This window comes from Triturus cristatus, unplaced genomic scaffold (genome assembly GCF_964204655.1).
Source record: "Triturus cristatus unplaced genomic scaffold, aTriCri1.1 SCAFFOLD_266, whole genome shotgun sequence".
NCBI classification, from domain to species: Eukaryota; Metazoa; Chordata; class Amphibia; order Caudata; family Salamandridae; genus Triturus; species Triturus cristatus.
In genome coordinates, this window is record NW_028187669.1 from 103212 (window position 1) to 122895 (window position 19684).

The window sequence follows — 19684 nt, forward strand, 5'->3', positions numbered from 1 at the left end:
TCAGAGATCCAATCGACGGGGGCAACAATGGACATGCATCTCGCCCTGTGAGGTAGAATACCTAGACACCGCCCCTTCTCCTTCCGAACACTGGGGTGGGACTCAAGTTTCTCCAATACCTCGGAGCACACAGAAAACGTTGCCGTAGCAGCCGCCAGTGAAAACAAGGCCGTCTTGTGATGCGGGGACCTCTGAAAAAGCGTCTCTGGCTGACGCTTGTGAAATCACCAGGAATCTCCTCCAAAGGAACGAGCAGAGGCCACACTGGGGAAACCAAGGAAACACCATTTGTTCAGCAATTACATCGGCGAATGCATTTCGGCTCCATCAGCCTTCATCAGCGCCACAGGTGTATGGGAGGCATTTAAAAACATCACTATATAAAGGTCCTGCCTGATGCTGATTGGTTCGGCACCGCTCCACCCCAAATACGTAGAATCACCTGGTGCAGGTCGCAAGATTCTAGAAGCCTGCAAATCCCAGGATGCAGTTCAAAACCAGGTAAGTGGTACAGGGGTGTTCATGAAACCAAATGGATAAGCGGGCTTTAGCGGGACAGTCAGTGTTGCTGGAAAATGTTGTTCTCCTGTTGTTTTGTAGCTGAAACAATGCGCCTCCTCAGCTCCCCAAACCGCATCGACCTCAGGGCTCAGAGATCCAATCGACGGGGGCAACAATGGACATCCATCTCGCCCTGTGAGGTAGAATACCTCGACACCGCCCCTTCTCCTTCCGAACACTGGGGTGGGACTCAAGTTTCTCCAATACCTCGGAGCACACAGAAAACGTTGCCGTAGCAGTCGCCAGTGAAAACAAGGCCGTCTTGTGATGTGTGTATGTATATATATATATATTACCTACTGGCGGTCGCCAGTAGGTAGTTATAGTTAGGACCTATTATCCATAGGAAATCCGAAACATTCTATTTGGAATAACTTTGGCGCCGGTTGACGAATCTTCGTGAAATTTTCAAAACTGGTGGGGCACTCCGGGCCACTCCTATCCTGAAAGTCTCGGGGTGATTCGTCAAGTGGGGGCCGAGAAAAAAGGGGGGTCCCAAAACATGTTTTCCCCATGCAATTTTCCGTAGGAACCTTTAATCGCAGCTACAGCCCGAACTGCTGAACGGAATTCCACCAAATTTGGCAAAGAGGTAGCCCTTGGTTCACACTCGTGCTTTTTGTGTAAATCCGTTCAGTAGTTCCTGAGAAAATCAAAAGTAAAATCACATATATATCTGGGTGGAGCTTAACCACACATCTCATCGTGAGATCTGATTGGCTGTCAGAACTTCCTCCAAGAAGTGTTGGCAGCCATCTTGGGACCAAAATACATGATAGCACCTCATTAAAAAGCATTGCAGTTAATAGAAGGTTTTAAGACTTTAGTTACATTATAAATCATTTGCTGATGGCACCATACCCATTTTAGGAATCGTGGTGTGTTCTAAGGTGATTTTATCATGTGAAAAAGCCTTCTACTGGGATATCATGAATCATGTTTGAGAGAAATCTATTTTCTCATGCTTTTCCCACAGAGGTTTGGAAGGTGATCTATAAGCTAAACTGAGAGCATATTTTCTGTAAATTCACATTATCTTTCTCAGTCATGTGAGAATGAAGTCTGACATTCTTAGTAAAACATGTACATCCAACAAGGGCAGAGACTGTCAGTTGATTCCTTTGTGTTCTATTGCAGCTTCCCCGAGTGTTCTAAAGAACAGCGCTAACAGTCCTACTTATGACAAACGTATTGCACACCTGAAGCCATCTTGATTGGAATAAAGTGGTAACTCTTAAAACATTTCATTTAAAAAGGAACAAAATGAGGGGGTTCATGTTGCCATACTAAGTATTATTAGTGCTGCAGAAAGAAAAATTAGGGCAAATTTTGAGTGACTTCTCAAACCCTCTTCTATTTCATTAAAATATTCTGACATGCAGACTGAAACATGCACTTTCAAAAACAGCAGCAGACTTCCCTGGTGAGCAGTAGCTTTACTACAGTGATCTAATGAGCAACTAGAGTGCTAACATTCTGAATTTATGGCAAATGTGTGACACATCTGAATGCCTTTTTGATGGAATCAAAGTAAAAAACTGAAAGTATTTCCTACTGAGGAGACTGTAGAAAATGATGAAATTAGGAAACTTCATAACAAATAAGTCTCCCAAGATGGCCACCAGAGACAAAAGAGCCCACATATAGCACAAATATCACCCAGATGTAGCCCAAGTATAGGCCAATGACAGAATGTCCCAGAGTGTTCTAAAGAACAACTAGAGCACTAATAGCCTTACCTATGACACAAGTATGGCATACCTGAAGCCATCTTGATTGGAATAAAGTGGTATCACTTAAAAATATTTAATTTGCAAAGGAACAAAATGAGGGGGTTCATTTTGCCATAGAAATTATGATTAGTGCTGAAGAAAGAAAAATTAGGGCACATTTTGACTTCTCAAATCCTCTTCTATTTAATTAACAAATTCTAACATGCAGACTGAAACATGCACTTTTAATACCAGCAGCAAACTTCCGTGGTGAGCAGTAGCTTTACTACAGTGATCTAATGAGCAACTAGAGTGCTAACATTCAGAATTTATGGCAAATGTGTGACATATCTGAATACCTTCTGGATGGAATCAAAGTAAAAAACTGAAAGCATTTCCTACTGAGGAGACTACAGTAAATGAGGAAATTAGGAAACTTCATAACAAATAAATCTCACAAGATAGCCACCAGAGACAAAAGAGCCCAAATGCGGCACAAATATCACCCAGATGTAGCCCACATGTAGCCCAATGACAGAAGTGTGCAAAACGCTTTTTATTTTTGGTGTTTTTGAAGTTTTATATAGTGCAGACTTGGCAGGTATTGGAGTGCTTTACATGAGCATTGGTTACATCACACAAGAACAAATTCATTTTGGTTGTAGACATGGGGAGATTAAGTAATTTGACCAGAATCACAGAATGTCGAGCTGAAGCAGAAACTCCAACCTGGTTCCCAAGTTGCAAAGTCTGCAGCTCTGTAAGTAACACCACATCCTCTCCCCTAAGTGCAACATTTAATCAAGTGGTTAACTGGATAAAAAAACATAAATATAACAAATAATTTAAAAGTGCTTTGTCGCTATTTGAAAATCAATACCCCAGTTTTTTTCAAAATCTCCCTCTTACCAAGTTCAAAATATTCGCAAGTATGGTACATTGGATCATGGAAGGCAGGAGGAATTGGGGTAGGGACATGGACTCGGATAACAGAGGACAGGAGGGACATGGAGAGGTGCACAAAACTGACCCTACAGGGCAGGCATCAGGGTTTGCAGCAGCACAATACACCACACAGGGCATGCGGGACAGGAGTGCAGCACTACAATCCATAGAAAGCAATAGGGAGGGGACAGGACCATGCACATGGACAACAGAGAACAGAGGGGAAAGAGGCAATGGTAGCTAGCTGACCATAATGGACAGACAGGAGAGAAAGCTGAGCATAACAGACCATAAAGTGCAGGAGGGATGGGTCAGGGGCCTTACAAAGAAACAGACAAGCCAGGAGGGAGGGAATAGAGGTCTGCACATGGAAACAGAGGGCTGGGGGCAAGGGGGCAGGAGCATCAAGATGACCATGGAGGTCAGGCAGGATGGGCACTAGAAGCAAGACACACCATGGGCAGCAACAGTGAGGCTATGATGGCATACACACAGACCATGGAGGGATGGTGGGAGGGGGTCAGGGGCAGCTAGCTGACCACACAGGGAAGGTGGGAGGGGCCATGGCAGCACAGAAGATCATGCATGGCAAGCAGGAGGGTTAGTGGCAGCACAATGGCTATGATGGGCAAGAAGGAGGGTGCAGGGGCATGCACAAAGGACAATGGAGGATAGAAGGGAGGGTCAGGACCTGGGCACAGACAAGAGAGTTCAGGGGAAGGGGCCTCACAACAGACCACGCGGGTCAGGCAGGAGGAGCAGTTGCAGCACAACAGACCAGGGAGGGCAGAAGGGTGTGGCAGTAAAATGGACCAGGGAGGACAGGAGGAAGGGGATAGGGGCATGGAATGTCGACAGGCAGCTTGGAGGTGGCAGGGACAGGTTACAGTCATCTGACAATGCGAGGCAGGTGGGAGGGGAGTGGCAGCTCAACAGAACACTCAGAGTAGATAGGAGTGGCAGGTCCATGGAACATGGTGGGCAAAAAGGATGGAGCAGAGGCATGCACAAAGACATCAGAGGGCAGGGGGAAGGAGAATAGGGGCAGCAAGCTAAGCACAGAGGCTAAGCCGAAGGTCAATGATGGGGCATAGAATTGGGCAATGGAGGGCAGGAGGAGTGGACTGGTACATCATGCTAAATGGAGGGCAGTGGCAGCACATCAGACCATGCATGGCAGGAGGGTGGAGGCTAGTCCATGGATTCAGACAACAGAGGATAGGGAGGAGGTGGATGGGGCGGCAAGCTAACTGTTCAGAGAAGGCGGGAAGGCCAGTGGCAGAACAACAGCCACACAGGGCTGTAATAAGGGAGCAGGGACATGGACTTGGATAATGGATGGCTAGGAGGAGGGAAGGCAGGAGCAGCAAGCTTGGGTGGGGGCAGCACAATGCCAGGCCCTGCTTCCAACCCCCCACCATCCATTGTGATATGCATCTTACTTAACGTTAAAAAAAAAACTAGAAATTTGCTGAAAAAGCAAAGATTACAGGGACGGTATAGTTAGACTCAGATTTCACTCATACACAACCAGTGAAATTCAGCAGTTATATTTATCTGAGCTAACTATAACTTACGTCCCCGCAATGTATTGCTAATGACCTCAGACATTACATCATTCATGACATGGTCAGTTACATCACTCATGACATCACTCATGACATCTCTAATGAGCTGTGAATGGAATGGAACTATAATCGGTAGAACTTTATTTAGGGATAGTGTGTGTATATTAACACCCCTTTTTTTCCTTTTCTTTCGTGTAAGAAACATTATAATACGCAACGTGCCCAGATTAATATGGCCGATAGGCTTTCACTTTAAAGTAATGTGTAGTCCATTGTTTATGTTGAGGTTTGCAATTCTAAGTATGTTTATTATGAATAAGTCACGTTGACGAACATACAGGCATGGCGGTCATGGGGCAAGATATGCTGAAATGACATTGTGTGCATATTAACACTTGTTTTCTTTTCTTTATTGTATCAATTCCTGAATTTTCACATCGTGACCAGGCCAATATGGCCGCCAGCTTTTTGGATTAAAGTAATGCACTGCTGATGACGTCACATATTACATCACTCATGACATGGTCAGTGACATCACTGATGACATCTCAATGACATCACTGATGACATCATCTATGTGATCATCTGATGCACCTCCTCACACCCTAAAATACAGACTACCATTCTCGAAACCATAGATACACCAATACTAGTACAGCTACAATATTCTGTGCACTATGCATGCAGACCTCTAATCAGCTACATAGCTTTGATACAGTCTTTTAAATACTCAGTTAGTACCTATGCAGTCTAGGAATCCTTCTGGCTGTCCCATGCACTTCTCCATTCAACCATCCAGCACTATCTATGTATCCTATCACTCTGCCAATACCTAAGCACTAATAAATTTAGCATGCACTCTCTTTGCAGCACTGAAATTACTCCAGTTATTAGTCATATACTTAAGGAATGGCCTAGCCACTAACACAAGTGCAGGTACAATATTTTGTACACTATGCATGCAGACCTAACCAGCTACATACTATTGATACGCTCTTCTAAATACCCAGTTAGTACCTATGCAGTCTAGGAATCCATCTGTCTGTCCCATGCACTTCTCCATTCACCCATCCAGCACTATCTACGTATCCTATCACTCCACCAATACCTAAGCACTTATAAATTCAGCACGCACTTTCTTTGCAACACTGAAATTACTCCAGTTATTAGTCGTATACTTAAGGAATGGCATAGTCAAAAACTCAAGTGCAGGTACAATATTTTGTACACTATGCATGCACACCTCTAACCAGCTACAAACTATTGATACACTCTTCTAAATACCCAGTTAGTACCTATGCAGTGTAGGAATCCTCCGGTCTGTCCCATGCATTTCTCCAATCACCCATCCAGCACTATCTACTTATCCTATAACTCCACCAATACCTAAGCACTTATAAATGCACTATACACTCTGTTTGTAATACTGCAATTATTCTAGTTACTAGTCATGAACTTATGGAATGGCCTAGCTACTAACACAAGTACATCGATAATATTTTGTGCACTATCCAAGCAGACCTCTAACTAGCTACATACTATTGATACACTCTTCTAAATACCCAGTTAGTACTCATGCAGTGTAGGAATCGTCCAGTCTTTCCCATGCACTTCTTTAATCACTTATCTACCACTATCTACTTATCCTATCACTCTACCAATACGTAAGCACTTATAAATTAAGTGTTCACTCTGTTTGCAGCACTGTCATCATTCCAGTTACTAGTGGTATTCTTATAAAATGACCTAGGCACCAACACAGGTTCACATAAAATATTCTGTGCATAATCCCTACAAATCTCTAAGCAGATACATACTATTGGTCCACTCCATTAAATACTAAAGTAGTACCCATGCAGCGTAGGATACCTCCTGTCAGTCTCATGCAATTCTTCAATCACCCATCCAGCACTATGTTCTTATTGTATCAGTCTGCCAATACCTAAGCACTTATGGGGCAGATTTACAAGCACCCTGCGCCACCAGTACGTCACTTTTTGTAACGTAGTGATGGCGCCAGGCACTCCTTCATATTTACAAGGAGAGGAAAAGCCACCCTGCGTGGTTTTTCCTCTCCTTGTAAATACGACCCCTTCATACACAGAACTTTGCGTTGAAGGGGCGTCCAATAGGGGTTGCTGTGGGTGTTCCCACGCAACACCCAGAGAACAATCTGGAGATGTGTGTGAATGCTGCGCCATCCTAGAGTTGGTGTAGCAAGGCGTAACGAGGAGAATTGTTTTCATTTCTCCTAATTTTTTTCTCTTTCAATGCATGCTGCATTCCACAGCATACATTGAAAGAGGAAAATGCCTTTACTGATTGTTTTTGTGCAGGAAGGGACACCTTCCTGCACAAAAACAATCTCCACACGACACAGACATCGGTGCCTGTGTCACCGCATGGCTGCAGTTTGTGCAGCAGTGCAGAGGGAAGCACAGAGTTGCAACATATTCATGTACATATGTCACATCCCTGTGTTTTGGAAGTGCCACAGGGCAGTGCAGCTAAAGAGCTTGTAGTGTCACGCTGCAGTACTTCCTCATAAATCATCACCTATAAATTCACCATACACTACTAATGCATTCTTTCAGTCAATCATGCTGTATACATATATTCAACCAAACTTTCACACATTACCTTGCAATTATAGTTCTTTCTTTAACCAGGTAAGGTAGTTCTGATAAGATTTTTTTTTTCTTCTTTTTTGTTTTGTATTTTTGTTTTTTAACAATTTTGTATTGATTTTGGTTTTTTCAAAAAATGAACAAAAAAAAGAACGAATAAAACAGGAAACATTTGGAATTATTTATCATTCCAAAAACAAAAAAATTAACAACGATGGTTGCGTTGCGCAGCACAAACGGCATCCACCATCTGCTCACCGAAGCATATAAGTTTCTTACACTTCACGCAGTGTTGCTCGAGAAAGGCAAATTCTGGCCTAATGTCCATTGCAGGTGTTCCTGAGGACGCTCCAGACCAGATGTACTTGCCACATCAGGTGAGGGGTTCAAAGCAGCTCACCTCATTTCCTCCCGAGCAAGATTGAGAGGATGTGTGGTCCGGAGATGCTTGTACATAGAAGCAGTGCCACAAGAGTATTTTTTTTCACTGCCTCTTGACAGGACTCGGTCACAAATTTTGCACGTCGCCTTTCTCGCATTTACTTTCTTCCCTCCAGGTGGAAAAGTGAAGAATTTCCGCATGACAGATTCCAGCCTCTGTGGACGTGGTGCCTCCTGCAAGAATTCTTCTTCAGAAGATACTTCCTCCTGCTGCTGCTGCTGTCCAGATGCCATTTTGTTTGATATTTTTTTTAAAACACCAAAAAAACAAGCAAAAAGGGTTCTTGTAGGAAAAGAGATGTCTCTCTAAAGATGCTCCAACAAGAATGATTAAAATGGGTGGGGTCCTTCAATAGTTACAGTGAGAAATGTTATGAACCAATGAAATCTTTTTTTTTTTAGGTCACATGGGATCCGCGCACTCTGCGCTCATGAAGCATGCACCCTACGCGACTTTATTTAGTTTATTATAAGTACAAATATATTATTTTTATGAATATCTTAGATAGTCTCTTGCCCTAATATGTATATTAAACACACATACATCTCATTTTAGAACATTAAAAAACGCCAAATGGGTTCTAACACACCCTCTGCTTATCTCCATGTCTAGGATCCGTGCTTACAATCCAGACACGCCTAAAACTGCCCTCAACCACAGGGCGATACTACAGGTACAGAGGTTAATGCACACAACGCTGCTAGGCACTGGATGTTACCACATATACCATCACCATGTCTAACACCGGCTCACTATGTTCACCACCTTTTTGCAACCACGTCTCACTGTGATACCGGCTGATTACTATTTGTAGGAGCTAGCCTAATGCATGGACGTGACACCTAATGCCTAATTCATGGACTTGACAATCACCTCCGCATTCACCCCGACTTTCGGGACTATAGACACCACGCCATGCCCTACTCACAATCCCAACCAGCAACTGCTATCTGGGCGCTAAAACTATTAGAGTGATCTGTGCAATTTGAATCCCTGACTCACCACCATTTATGTTTCTTTCCCCTCCTTTTTCTCCTTATTTCCATGCTATATGTACAGTAATTTACAGGCAAATGTTTTCAGGCACTTTATTTGATAGTCCTGATGATGATCCGGTATCTTACAGATAAGGATCGAAACGCCGCCGACATAATTGTCAACCTTATACACAGTGATTCTTGCATTTAATATTGTGTAAAGGTGACCTTTTGATATTTGTTGTTTCACAATTTTTGCATTTCTTGATGGAAACAACCACAAACCGCCTGAGCCCTTTTACTTTGTTTGTCTGTTTTATATGTGGGTCCATGGATACAGGCTTGTATCCTACTGTTATTTGACTCACAATTTTGTTCTATTTTTCAACTATTTTGCACAATAAAATTGTCTTTATCCGGCAGGATACTGGCACAAATATAGTACTGACTGGAGCTATATTCATTGTATATACATCCTTCGCTGTCTCAAGCAAATAATGGAACAGCATTTGGGATTGAGGTTCATTGACACATCTATGTTTGGACCAGCAGTGGCTGTTTCTATAATGAGTGCATTGCAGAGCTCCATGTGGCTCCTAGTACTGGAACAGTATAGAGTGTTGCAAGAATGCAGTGCACTGGAGTGCTCCTGGTGGCTCCTAGTACTGGAACGGCATGGAGAGTTGCAAGAATGCAGTGCTCTGGAGAGCTCCTGGTGGCTCCTAGTACTGGATCGGCATAGAGTGTTGCAAGAATCCAGCGCACTGGAGAGCTCCTGATGGCTCCCAGTACTGCAGCAGCAGCAATTGTTGCATGAATGCGGTGCATTGCAGAGCTCCATGAGGATTCCAGTACTGGAACAACAGTGAGTGTTGCAAGAATGCAGCGCACTGGGGAGCTCCTGGTGGCTCCCAGTACTGCAGCAGCAGCAATTGTTGCAAGAATGTGGTGCATTGCAGAGCTCCATGAGGATTCCAGTACTAGAACAACAGTGAGTGTTGCAAGAATGCGGTGAGTGTTGCAGTGCTCCAGGAGGCTCCCAGTACTGGCAGCGAGTGTTGCAAGAATGCAGTGGGTTGCAGAGCTCCACGTGGCTTCTAGAACTGGGACAGTAGTGTGTTGCAAGAATGCAGCACACTGTAGAGCTCCCGGCGGCTCCCAGTGCTGGAGCGACAGTAAGTGTTGCAAGAATGCAGCGCACTGCAGAGTTCCCGGCGGCTGCCAGTACTGGAGCAGCAGTGAGTGTGTCATGACTGAGGTGCCAGGAGCTAGGTTCAAGTATCAGACCTGGAACAGCAGTGACCGCTGCGGGGATCGGTGCTTCGGCAGAGCTCTGCTCGGGTCTAGTACCGGAGCATCAGTGGATGCTGAATGATGGAGGTGAGTGAGAAGGGAGATGGAGTCCTCTGAGACATCTTGGCAGAGAGCCAGGAAGAGCACAGGGGAGGGAAGCAAGCGATGTAGAAGAATTGTATAAAGCATAATGCAGAAAGAAATGATTTATGATCTGCGGCGAGTTATAGTACAGAAAATGAACAAAAAGGCAGAAGGAGAGACGAGCAGAACGCAAAGCATCTCCATCATCATAAATCGCTGCTATGTTCATAGTTAGCAGCTGGGCCTTAATGAGCTGATGTGTTATTCATGTGTCTGTCATGGGAGGAAGGAAGAGGACCAGAGCATCCGCGGGGGCTTTGATGGGAGGGGAGCTGTGCAGAGGGCGAGATCAGACCGTCAGGCTTCAAAGGACACCTCAGTGTGACCTCATAGCTTTAGACCTCAAGGGATCCCAAGTCTGACGTCAGATACTCAGACCTCAGGGGACCATAAATGTGACATCAGAGTATCAGACTACAACAGAACCTCGTGTGACATCAGAGCCTGATAGTTCAAGGGATTCCAAGTCTGATATCATAGACTCAGAACCGACCCTGAGTGTAAGATCATTCTCAGGTCGCAGGGTGCCCGAAGTGTAAGAACAAGAACAGACCCTCAGATCTCAGGGAGATTAAGTGTAAGATCAGCATCTCAGATCTCAGGGGCACCGGGTGTAAGATCACAGCTTCAGACCACAAGGGACCCTGAGTCTAAGATCAGTTTCAGATCTCAGGTGGTCCAAAGTGTAAAAACAGAACCGCAGATCTCAGGGGACTTGAAGTGTAAGATCAGAGCCTCAGATCTCACTGGACCTGAAGTGTAAGATCGAAGCCTTAGATCTCAGGGGCACTGGGTGTAAGGTCAAAGCTTCAGACCTCAAGCGGCTCAGAGTCTAAGATCAATCTCAGATCTCAGGTGGCCCAAAAGTGTAAAAACAGAGCCTCAGATCTCAGGAGACCAAAAGTGTAAGAACAGAGCCTCAGATCTCAGGGTACCTGAAGTGTAAGATCCTTCTCAGATCTCAGGGAGCCAGAAGTGTAAGAACAGAGACTCAGATCTCAGGGGCACCAGGTGTAAGATCACAGCGTCAGACCTCGAGGGGCCCCGAGTCTGACATCAGTATCAGATCTCAGGTGGCCCAAAGTGTACACCAGAGCCTCAGATCTCAGGGGACCTGAAATGTAAGAGCAGAGCCCCAGATCTCAGGGGACCTGAAGTGTAAGATCAAAGCCTCAGATCTCAGGGGACCTGAAATGTAAGATGAGAGCCCCAGATCTCAGGGGCACCAGGTGTAAGACCCAGGTTTCAGACCTCAGGAGGCTCTCAGTGTATTTTGGAGCCTCAGTGAGAGATCAGATCTCATATCTTAGGGGGCTCTGTGCTGGAAATGTGTTATCAGAGACAGCCTTGGCTGAAGCCCTGAAGGAGGCATCAGGCAGGTCTTCCAATGCCCCGAAACATATGGCATATTTGCATTTACGTGCTACGTCACAGCCTCCACCATCCGGAATCAGTTACAGGATTACTTCCTCACACCTGCGAGAGGGGGGCAGGGTGGTATTATCACACTGGAGAAAGAACAGACATGTATTTAGTAGAGGACTAACCGACTCCCACTGGAATACTGCTGACATACAGTTTCTGCGGGAGCAGACCGCATGTATGCCAACACTCGGCCTTGCATGTTCATACAGTAGGGAGCTCTCCCGACCAGAGCCAGATCACAGGCTCGACAGAAGTATGCAATTTCTTCGCCACATAATGGTATAATCACCCGATTTTAGAACTGGATAATTGCCTCGTGTTGTTAGAATCCATATGGACCCTGGTCCTATATGTCTATGAACTGACCTAGCTTCAATTTACTGGAGCACAGTAGTCCATGGACGGCGACAGCCGTTTTTGCGAGGTCATTGTCTTCCAGCGAAGTTGTGAGTAGGGTGTTGACACCCTCATTGTAAATATTTCTTGGGGATGTCGACTGGCACTGGGGAAGGATGCTTCGAGGAGTTCTGGTGGGAGTGTGGTGGTTCCCTGGAAGTTGTTGTTGTTTTTTTCTCTGACCACTCAGTGAGCAAATTGTTCAGTGCTTTTTCAGTGATTGTTCAACTGATCGAAAGGTCACAATGTCGAATCCCAGTAAGGCAAAGTCAACCTTCCATTCTTTCGAGGGTGCTGAATGAAGTTTCATAAAATTAGTATTGGACACGTGCGCCACATCTATCTTGATCACCAGGGCCGGCTCATCCATAAGAGTGCACGGGGCATTGACCCCCTACGTGAGATACGAGCCATCACATAAATATTTTTTATTGTAGTAATTTCTTACGTTGCCGGATGGTGTTTATGTGGACATGTCCAAACATTGAAATTAGCAGCTATCCTGCCCGTTGCAGTGAAATGCAGTGTGCATGACAGTCTGACCATTGTGTTCGCCACAGCCATGTGTACTTCAGTTCTTCCCAACCTGTGCTGTGCAAGTGGGCCACGGAATACAGACGCAGCCTCCTGGAGCGCTGCGTCTGCCTGCTCCAACCAATCCAGGTGCTGCTGTCATGCTGTTCACTAATGCAAACAATATGAAACCAGCATTGGGATTGACCGAGATGATGGGCAACGCTGATATATCATCCCCACGTGTCTGCAGCACGTATTATGGTAGGAAGAGCTGTGGCATGAAGAAAAAGGTAGCCATTTTAAGTCTCTCGTGTTCGGCGTGCACTTTTCATTCAAAAGTGCAGCTGACAGCACTGTGCACTCCCTTTCTGAAAGTTCAGAAACGGGAATAGTAAGAGAGGGGAGTACTATGGCTTCACATGTCGGCAGAGAGCGATCAGGTGCCTAAACAGAGTTCGTGAGGTACTGAGGCAGAGCGCGTTGAGGTTAAGCCTCCACTGCCTCATCCTGTTGCAGCTGCGCAGTCAGTACAAACTAAGGTTAGTGGGAGCCTTTATTTTGTTTTCAGACATGCATGAAGCTTGCCCTGTCAGTTTGTGGGTAACTGTTTATGTTACTTTCCTATAGCGCTGAAATTGTCAAGAGAATGCCAGGGCGCTTTACAAAATCTAGTCGTATATTTGAGTTACCTTCAGCTTGTATTATCAGCTGGCGATGAGGCAACAGCATTCTCTTTCTAGTGAAAGCTTTTGTAACTGACCCACGTGTTTGCTTGTGTGCTGCCTTCACTGTCCGTCTTAAATGTCCTTGAAGCTTTTTTTTTTACCCAGACACCAGAGATCATGTTTCTAATGTTTTGAAAACATTTTTAAACGCGCATATAACCATATGAAGTGCATTATCTAGTCCAGATAATGTTCGTTGCTTAATTGATTAGATTTATATAACTGCATTGCCTTTGATACGAACAGCCCTTTCTGGTCTGCCTTACTAAAGCGCAACCCGTTCAGTCCGTGTTTTATTAATTTATTACTGCTAGTGCATTTCAAACAAGCTCTAAGATGGGATCTGTGCCCTTTTCTTGATGCCATTCATTGCCATGGGAGTGAGACCCTGGCTGCGCCGCTGGCTGTGCTGGTGAAGGTGTCCGAGCCGGCCTGCAGGGCGATCATGACCTTTCATGAAAGGCACGTGTCTCTGAAAACCAGTGACAGGGCAGACTGGCATTGGATATAGCAGTAGGCATAGCTGCGGTGTAGCCAGTAGAAAGGCAGACTTAGTATGGAAAGATCTGTGGAGGTGGAGAAAAGTCAATCACAGAACAGGCTCGCTTCCAAAAGGCTAGTTCGGCTGGAGCCAAGTCAGTCAGGACTAAAGATTGTTTTAAACATCGTTTTTATTGGCTTCTGTGAGTTGGCATGATTGAAGCAAAGCCAGTCACGTATTATATCCACTAGCACAAGAAGCCTTCGGGGCCCTTGAAGAGTCTGTTTCATGCATGACATGTTTGCCCCTAAGATGCCACCCTTTCAAACTGACTAGAATGCTGACTAGAATGCTGCTAAATTTCTCGATTTCTCCTACTTTGTCTATTCTAAACTTGAATGTGTTACATTTTTTCCTGTTCTGGATAATTGTTTAACGATTGCATATTTCAACCATGCTTCAAGTTCAAAGGCCTTACTATTTGGCTATAGCCTTCTTGTGTTTTCTTGAAAGGTAACTGTACCTTCTTTCTAATCTATTTTGTAAGTTACAGCAGCTTCCCTGCCATTAACTGGTATACTACCGCTCCAGAATTGTTTCTTAAAAAAATGTTATGCGTTGTAAACACATTTTTATGAAAATGTGCTGTAAATAACATGATTTTGTCTAGCAATATTATTTTACTCAGTACCAATTTGTCAATTGCTCTTCCTTGCTACCTTCATTCTCCCTGACGAACTTGTCACCAACATTAACCCCTCATCACTTTCAAAAGTCACCAGCCGCCACTGTATGATCAGGAAAGTGGGCAGTTTTTGCACAGCGCACCTATCCATCTGGTGCACTTCCATATACCTGCCACTAAGTTCCTTGATGAAAAAGTGAAGGCACCTTTCTGGGGCTTGGGAGTGAATTAGTGGTGCATCCACTGAATCCCCTTTTAAGTACACATTGCTGACTTCCAAACTGCACCCATCTTTGATCTACTCAAGTGTGCCTGCAATAATAACCTATTCTGGCTCACAGCTGTCTAGCCTTGGGCTACCAAGGGATTCTTCCAGGAAGACTCTATATGGGCAGGAGTAGCTACCAACACAGTGTCACAGGGAACAATTAGGGATTTCCTTCCTCTGCTCAGATAGGAAGAACCAGGATCTTGTTCGCCTCCCGAGGGCCCTTTAGAGCACAGTGTAGCCCTCTCTTGGCACAGTCCCTTTGACTGTGGCTTTGGTAGTCAGGATACTGAAAAGAGAGTCCCCAGCTTGGGAGCAATATTATGTGATCTTTGCTAGTCCACCAGAGAAGGTGTCCTTGATAAGTCTGCAACCCAGGTCTTCCCATTCCACGTTTGGTTTTCATTTTTTTTAAAACTGTTTTTTGGCCATATGGTCCCTGCACAAATACACCCTGTCCGCTGCTTGGGACAACATTTTATTACATGCAAAAGAAGATCTCAACAATCATTAGTTCAGGATTCTTCCAGTTATGGCTTTTTGTAGGCCCAGGAAGAATTTTTAGTTCAGCTCGTGGAATTGGAGGAATTCTGTCAATTGCTATGTGGTGGATTTTTTTCTCCTGTTCAAGCAATGTGATGTCACAGTGCAAGGCCCCAGCAAGCTAGCTGGTGAGTGGGAGCACGATTTGGTGTCCCCTAGCGTGATTTCCGGATGTTAGAAAGCCTTCCAACTCTATTTTCTGATGCGAGTAGTTGCGGGAGTGGACAGAGGGCCGCTTCTCAGGTAAATTTTCTACTGGAGCGGCAGCAAAATCACCTCGAACCACCGGGTGTCTCTTACTCACAGAGAGATATGAGAATACAGATGGGTGTACAATTTTGTTGTTCACTTAGTCCTGCAGGTTGGCACACCTAAAAATGACAACAAGCCATTCCCTAGTCAGATATGGGAATAAGGCAATTCTGCCATGCTGCTGAAATTTCGTCAGTTATGAATGCACTGTATGATAGTAAAATTCCACTACTCCTGATTCCTCGAATACAAATTGCGATGTAGATTGTTACTGGAAACTAATTTTTGAGCGTCTAACTTTAGCACATGTGTGCACAATATTTGTGAGAAATTAATTTACACAGGTTAGATAACTAAGATAACTCCGATAAAAAAATGTAGCATGCAAGGTCACAATGTTTATTTTTATGATGGCATAGACTGGAAAGAGAAAAAGATTGACTTTAACCACAACCAGATGGAATCAGAGCAATGAGTTTAAGGGAATTACATTCAGTTAATATTCTGCCAATCGCAGTGAAAGCTATCACCACTGCAGACGTCATGACGGGGGAAGGTAAAGAACTGCCAGATCCAGACTTTGACAGAGGGGCTATTTTAGGTGGAGGCCGACAGATATTAGGGCCTTATGACCAAGCTGTGGCAAAATAAGAGTTTAATGCCAGGCCAAGGTAAGAGGCAGCTTTAAGACCAGTGCAGGAGACTGAGTCAGGGGACTTTAAAACGAGGCCTCAGACACACAGCTGTACAGAATGAGCCCTATACGAGATAATGAGGTTCAAAACCAAACCCAGACATGATAGAAGACGCTTTATCAGAGACAAATGCATGTGAGTGGCATGTACAAAATCAAAATGCTCCCAAGCGGGAAGCTCGGAGTATGAAGATAATTTGGGTTTTTGAGGGAACAAAACATGTTGCATTATGAAGTGAACGCTGTTTTACAACAATGAATTCGAAAAGAACGAAGTCACAAACATGTCTCCTTGCTCTGCTGATGCTATTATGTTTTGTGTCAAATATGTTCATATGTAGACAAGATCATCTGATTAAAAGTGAAATAAGTGTACAATGGATATGGATGCTGTATATTACTGAATAAGAAAGAGAAGAAGGGAAAGAAACAGCATAAAGGCAGATGGACATACTTCATGCGGAAAAGTTCAGAACAATGGACAGCAACATTATTGCGGCTGTGAAGAAAAATTATAAAACTAATTTAAAATGTAGAAAACTGCCCACTCCAAAAAAAAAATGTATAGATTGGAATATATTTAGCAGTTTAGTCAAGGTAAATGAAATACAAACTAAGGTTTGAAGTTGTCACAAGACGTAATGGAAGTAACTTTTGCTGGCGTTCACAAAAACGTTGTTAACAAAGTAATCAGAGTAGTGGTTCTACATGAAAAATAATATAATACTGAAAGGCTGAATGTAAAGGTAGGAATATCACATACACTAGCACATTGGACCACCGTGAATCACCTATCAAGCGCCAAGGCCAAATGTTGTAAAGTTATCCAAAGGAAGCGGGACATTAGTTATCATGGCAGCACCTATTTTGACAACTGTATATTGAAGTAATTTTCAAACCCAATACTATTTTAGTGGATGGATGTGAAGCAACTGCAGGATCACTTCTACCAATATTTTATGAATAAGTAAGTGGGAGGCGAGATTTCTAGGTAAGAAAAGGTGAGAGGTACTTTAAGGCTGGACTGAGGCACATGAAAATAGTACATCAGACCATAATAATGGGGCATTTAGGGAGAAACCTAGATGAAACAGAGGCGTAAAGAACAGGCTTGGCCTAGAGACTGGTTTAAAGCTTCATCCGAGTATAAAACAGTCTTAAGGCTAGACTTAGACCACTAAGCTGATTTAAAGACATAAATAGGTTGAATTAAGGGGTGGAGAGCACACCAAACAAGGGGAGAAGTGGCTAAGCCCGAGATGTGCGCACAAGAATAGATTTAAGACCAAACCTAGTTGAACAGGTGTTTGCAGAAAAAGCAAGTTTAGAGGGTGAACCTTTAAGACAAGATGAGAATGTGCATCAATGTCAGAACCTCATAAGATAAATTAATGGCATTCCGAAGCATGCACGCGGCTTTCAAAGTCAGACATAGATGAACCAAAGGGCTTACGCTCCAACTCAAAAAAGATAGAGGTTTCAAGGCGAGACCAGTATGACCCAGGGAACTCCAATGAGATTACTTTTAGGCCTTTACTATGTGTTAGATAGGCATCTTCGGTCAGACCTAAACATGATTGGGTAATTGAGTGCAGGTACAAATATGGACAGACCAAGGGTCGACCTTGGTGCATGAGGTGCCTGAGGCCACACATATGCAATCAAAGAAACGTAGAAATTGAAGATGGATAAAAACGTATAAACTCAATTGAAGTCCCCATCTCTTAACTGTACTTGACAAAGAGAGCCTATCAGGTCACCATGTTACTCCATGCTTACGTAGTAATTTTCTTACAGGCCACCAGGTACATGGAGCATAAACTGGATCCAGTTAATTGGAAGGCATTAGGACCAGTTGCATACAAGCAAAGGACCTTAAGGTTGCCTCTGCCAAGCTATACAGGGTCAAAAAAGATGTCTCAAGGAGATAATATATGAGACAGGACTATTCAGGTGGAACTAGGCAATACAGTGACCTTAAGGCAGCCACACACGAAAAAGAGTGATTAAGGCTGTAACCGGACAAGAGCATGTGATGGCGGATCTTACCTTGTGTTTCCAGGTTATCACAGAGTTCAGATTTGGCCTCTCCATTGGGGCGGAAGCTGCCCTTCTGTGTGAACTTGTTGGACATTGTTGCAGCTGCTACCACCGCCTTCAAACTGCGTTTACGCTTGGGCACGTTCTGCTCCGGGTGGAAAAGGATGATGTACACCTTGGGCATGTAGAGCATTCCCAGAGAGACCGAGGCACTCAGGCTCACAGAGATCGTCAACGTCATCGTCTGTATGTACAGCTGAAAAGCAAGAGAAAACCAGCTAAACCAGCCTTTCTTTATTTATAGTAAATTGAGTTCTCTGCCAAGGGTGAGTTAAATAACTTACATTAAACAGACAAATAATGATAACATTCGTATTATGTAGGGTGGAAGGAACTGAAAAAGAATATATGTATATGTATTGATATATTGTATAACTATCTGTGGATAAATATAGACTTGTGCATCATTATGTATTAGGATACAATTTATGATTGCAAACATAAAGTGCAAATTTCTTACATTTTCATTACATACTTTAGATATCAAAATATTTTAGTGCTTTTTTGTGGAGTGATTCACACTGGCAAGAATCATTACATTTTTGATCACATGAAAAATCTAGGATCAGAACCCTGATTTACATGGTACAATGTTGCAACATAGCCACTAGACACACGCAGAACTGAGGAAGAGGTGATGCATACCACAGCTCCTGTGGGAAGGACTTACAGACTCCCTCCATTGCACTAGAGAAGACCCACCCGAAACATGAGGACAACTCAAAACAAAGCATGGACCAGAGGTGTGACCTCAATATTAATCGTTGGAATGATGAATCCATGCAAACTGTGAATATAGAAGATAACATGTTATTGACCTTTGCTCTATATGGGGCCGATTCACAGAACTAATCTGAGACAAAATCCTAAACTTACTACTTTTGGTATTCACAGAAGGCATTTAGTAGTAGTAAAGTTAGGATTCCTAACTGTACTACTGCTAAAGTAGTAGTAAAGGTGAGCTCACATCACACCCCACCTCAGGCATTACACTGGGTCCCTGTACAGAAGAGATGCCAATTCAAGCTGCTGACCCATGCACACAAGGCTCTACACAACCAAGGACCCGCCTACATTAACCACCTCCTGAACTTCCACCAACCGTCGAGAAGACAACGCTCTGCCTCCCTCTCACTTACCCATACTCCCCGTATCTACCAAAGCAGAAGTGGAGGACGCTGCTTCTCCCAAATCACAGCAAAGACCTGGAACAGGATCTCCATGCAACTCCAGACCATCAGCTCACTTCTGGAATGCTGAACGGCTCTCAAGATCTGGCAGTTCGAATAAGCCTCCGGAACCTGCAAGCGCCTGGATACCCTATCGGCTG

General features: G+C 44.1%; 1 protein-coding gene across 1 annotated transcript in view; it reads right to left on the reverse strand.

Moving 5' to 3' along the window:
* The window catches only part of LOC146770975 (metabotropic glutamate receptor 4-like), a 117290-nt gene extending 98744 nt beyond the window's left edge, over positions 1 to 18546 (reverse strand). The window contains exon 1 of the mRNA XM_085640381.1: positions 18304 to 18546. Within this exon, the coding sequence (XP_085496507.1) occupies positions 18304 to 18535 (232 nt within the window). The 5' untranslated portion in view covers positions 18536 to 18546. The remainder of the gene's footprint in view (positions 1 to 18303) is intronic.
* Positions 18547 to 19684: the final 1138 nt, after the last annotated feature.